General features: G+C 41.8%; 2 protein-coding genes across 3 annotated transcripts in view; both read left to right on the forward strand.

Annotated features, from left to right (window-relative positions):
* LOC118341390 (alpha-actinin-4-like) overlaps positions 1 to 2,803 on the forward strand; it is a 56,832-nt gene extending 54,029 nt beyond the window's left edge. Inside the window, exon 23 of the mRNA XM_035679637.1 lies at positions 2,624 to 2,803. Within this exon, the coding sequence (XP_035535530.1) occupies positions 2,624 to 2,803 (180 nt within the window). The remainder of the gene's footprint in view (positions 1 to 2,623) is intronic.
* LOC118341673 (SPARC-related modular calcium-binding protein 1-like) overlaps positions 2,721 to 3,951 on the forward strand; it is a 16,777-nt gene continuing 15,546 nt past the window's right edge. For both annotated transcript variants that reach the window (XM_035679991.1, XM_035679992.1), the window contains exon 1: positions 2,721 to 3,052. In XM_035679991.1, the coding sequence (XP_035535884.1) occupies positions 2,972 to 3,052 (81 nt within the window). In that variant the 5' untranslated portion in view covers positions 2,721 to 2,971. The remainder of the gene's footprint in view (positions 3,053 to 3,951) is intronic.

Here is a 3,951-nt window from a genome sequence, read left to right on the forward strand (position 1 = left end):
GGGAGGGCGGGGCTCAGCGCTGTACATACTTATTTTTTCAGTGCGAAGAATGACACACACACAGTCCCAGTTATTGAGAATAATCGATGGCAGGCTTTCCAGTAGGGCAAAGTAGAGCGAGATTTATTAAAAAAAGTTAAAAAAAAATAAAATGAGAAAACAGAAATTTAAAAGCCGATGATAGTGACACAGAGAGAGCAGTTTCACCAGTGGATAGGTTTGAGCCTCCACACGTCTTTTCAGGTTTTTGTTTTGTTTTTAGCGATGGAAAATACTCATGGAAACAGCTGGTAGCCATGACGTTGAGGCTAGTGTACCTAACAGCCTTCTCCTGTACAAATCCCATGACGGGCATCACCATAGTTATCCACAAATATTTGCTTCTGTGAAACTATTCTCCTCCTGGGGTGGGCATCAGGTGCTTATTTAAATACAAAAACTATACATTTATATGATAGGTAAGACTGTAGTAGTAAAAGTTAGTCCAGTTTTATATACCAGAAATCGCGCACATTCATACAGAAATATATACACGTCATGTCATGGATGCATTTGATTGGCTGAATGAAGGTTCTCGCATTTCCTGGGTAACCATGGTAACGCGTCGTGAACAGGTCCCCCCCATGTGATTTTTGGAAATAAAAAATAAAAAATTGTGACAGTAATGAAATAAAATAAACGTGCCTGTTGGTGGCTACAGCCCTGTCCCTCTCTCTCTTACTTTCTCCCTACCTCACTCTCCCACTTCCTCCCCCTTCTCTCCCCCTCCTCCCTCCACCTCCCCCATTCGTCTGTGAAGAAAAGGGAAAGAAAATTTACTGCAAGGAAGGAAGTAGGGAGGGGAAAGATCGGGGAGGGGTCTTTATGTAAACATTCCATTATGTGCAAATAAAAAAAATATTAAAAAAAAGGAAATTGTTATGTTAAAAAAAAAAAAACCTATGCAATCATAATGTGTTCAAATATCTGAGTTCTGGGGAAAGTTGTGGGCATCAATCAGACTCCCTCGGAAAAAGTTCCCTGTCTAAATTCAACAGGATACCAGATTATTTCCCTAGTGTTTGTCGGCTGTTGGAGGGAGAGGAGGGGGGAGACAGGGGGAGGGACAGACAGACAGGGAAGGGATGGAGAAGAAAAGACTTGGACCAAAAGCTTGTTTCTTTTTTGTTTCTTTTTTTTTTCTTTCTCTTTTTTTTCCCCTGCGAGGTTGGAGAGAGAAATGAACTCTGGAATTGTGATTTTCCTTTTTTTGTACTCTTTAATATCAAACCTTATCTGCTGTACTGGAAACTGCAACGCCTTCTGTCTCTAATGATAAAGTGAGTTTCACAAAGCACACATAAAAGTTTCCTTACAAAATTACTCTGCTTGGCTTCGTGTCCTTTTTTCTTTGTGTGTGTGTGTGTGTGTGTGTGTGTTTATCTCAAACTGCCTCGTGATGATATAACCTTGGAAGTTTGACATTATACCACTACAGATTGATTTATAAAATAGACCTTTTTCACAGCAGGCATGTTGGCATGAAATAGTAGGGTAAACACCAGGGACACTAATTAAGGCTCTGTTCCATTTAGTGTAGCAGAACCTTTCATGCAGCAGCACTCTGACCTGAATGGAACCTTTTATTGGTATCATTGGTAACGCCTGTGTTTACCCTAAAGGAAACTGTTTGATCCCTCCCCAACAATTGATTAAATTGTGATTTCATCTTCACTTTTTATTGTATTTAATTAAAAGATATGAGGTTAAAAGAAACGTTCCCGCTCTGGAGGAAACCTGGTGTGATGAGAATTTGACTGATAATGAGAAGTAGATTAGTCTGCACTGAGATGCAGAGCTTTACTTTTATTTAATTATTAAAGATAAAGTACAACTTTAATTAAATAAAAACATTAGGTCCAGTTAATGTCCCATATACAATACAAGGCTGTCAGCATGTACATTAAAATGTAACTAAACGTGTATAAAAAGTGAATTAAGGTCAAACTTTGGAGAGATTTTGTGAGGTTGAGGGAATAATGTTCATTCTCTGACAGTGGTTTTCAAACTGGGGTGCGGGGACCAACAGGGGTCCTTGAGTGGGTTGTAGGTGGCCCCCAGCAAAAGGAGGAACATTTTAACTTGTATCCAATTTTTTTGGGACATTGGAGCAACTTTATTGATTGTAATTAATAGTGATCCCAGATTGATCATCGATTTACTATAAAAAGTTATTAACTTAAAACCTAAACAAAAAGGCTCCAGGTCTGTGGTCCAATGTGCTTCTATTGTGGGGGTCCTTAACATAAAAAAGTTTAAGAACCCCTTTAAGTACCACACATTCACACAGGTTCAGGTGTCCTTGCATCTGCCTGCAGTGGTACAGTGAACAACCTTCCTGAGAATACAAAGACCATTCAGTTCATTCAGACCGTTCAGTGTCATTTCACCAGCTTTCAGCCTTCAGTCTGTACCTACACTGAGCAACCTGGGATGTTACAGCTGTCAAACTAGAGTTCAGACTGTGTGTTACCTCTGGCTACCTCCTTATATTAAGTATAAGGCAATGATGTAATATCACAGGTGGGCGGCTGCGCGCGGGGTCTGCTGCTCTCACCTGTTGCATTATACGAACTGGTTTCAGGCTCGAGGAACGGAAATGGGCAGTACCTTTTGGGGAGGGAGGGGGTCTGATCTGCGCGTGCAGCACCGACTGTCGGACCTGCATTCACGCGCGCCGCTGTGCCCCCTTGGAGCAGCTCGAGACCAACAACATGAGCAGCTCGGTGACATCCGAAGAAGTGACGCTCAAGCCGTGACGTGACCTTTGTTGTTTAGACCTCTCCTCATCATCATCAACAACAACAACAACAACATCAACATCAACAGCCTGGCTGTGCCCGCTGCGCGCGCACTGCGGCGCTTTGAAACCTCGGAACAACAGGGAGCTCGGGGCGCGCGGCCGCTCCTCCTCTGGCCCGCCGTGGCAGGAATGATGCTCGCGCTCACCTTCACCTGCCGCGCGCTGCTCGTCTTCCTGCTCTCGGAGTCGGTTCGGACCGACAGAACAGCGGTAGGACCCGAACTTACTCAGCGTTTGAGTGTGGGAACTTTGAGCTTTCAGTTTCATGCGAGCTTTTAAATCTGAGGCGAAACTCAGCAGCTAACAAGTGTAAACCTATTACTGCAGCGCGCATTAATGAAGGCTGTATGTGACACACAACACAAAATACCTTCTGGGAAGGTTATTGGCTTGTAAGCAGCTAAGTGGCTAAATGCAGCGCTTAGACGGAAATTCCATTCCAAGTTAATGGGCTTAATTGTGATAAAACAACGTTTAAAACCTGATAGATACAACTAGTTCTTTTATATACTGATTTACTGGTAGCCTTTAGTTCTGACGTTATTCCTTTGGTTTGATTTTGATTTATTTTGTCACTGACATTAGCTGCTGTAAAATGTAACTTATTTTGACTCATTACGCTTTTACAGTGAACATCTGTGCTGTATTTCCAATGAAGCCTTTTAAAAGCTGAAGACAGAAGTTACAGGACGATAATATGGGCTGTATAAAGTTAAAGGTTGAGTAAAAGAACAACAGGTCTGATCCATAAAGTTCAGCATCCAAAGTGTGTACACCAACATTGTCCTCTAACACGATGAAGAGTATCTTTCTTAATACTATTCTACTATTAAGTGTTAACTGGGTAACAAAAACAATCTCTCTGCTTGTAAGCAGTAAAATGTGTGTGTGTGTGTGTGTGTGTGTAATTGGCTTTCCACCACAGTGGCTCCATGTTGCCAGTTTCTATCAACTTTGGTTTATAATTGGTTTAGTCAAACAGACTTGACAACAACACAAAAACCCAAACTGTGTGCCATTAATTTTGTTATTCTGGCAGCGTAACGACAATATTAGTTTTCAGGATGAGGAGATTAATCTTCATGTTTGGGTTAGTGTGTGTGTGTGTG

This window comes from Morone saxatilis, unplaced genomic scaffold (genome assembly GCF_004916995.1).
Source record: "Morone saxatilis isolate NCDOM2014 unplaced genomic scaffold, NCSU_SB_2.0 Contig8, whole genome shotgun sequence".
NCBI lineage: Eukaryota > Metazoa > Chordata > Actinopteri > Moronidae > Morone > Morone saxatilis.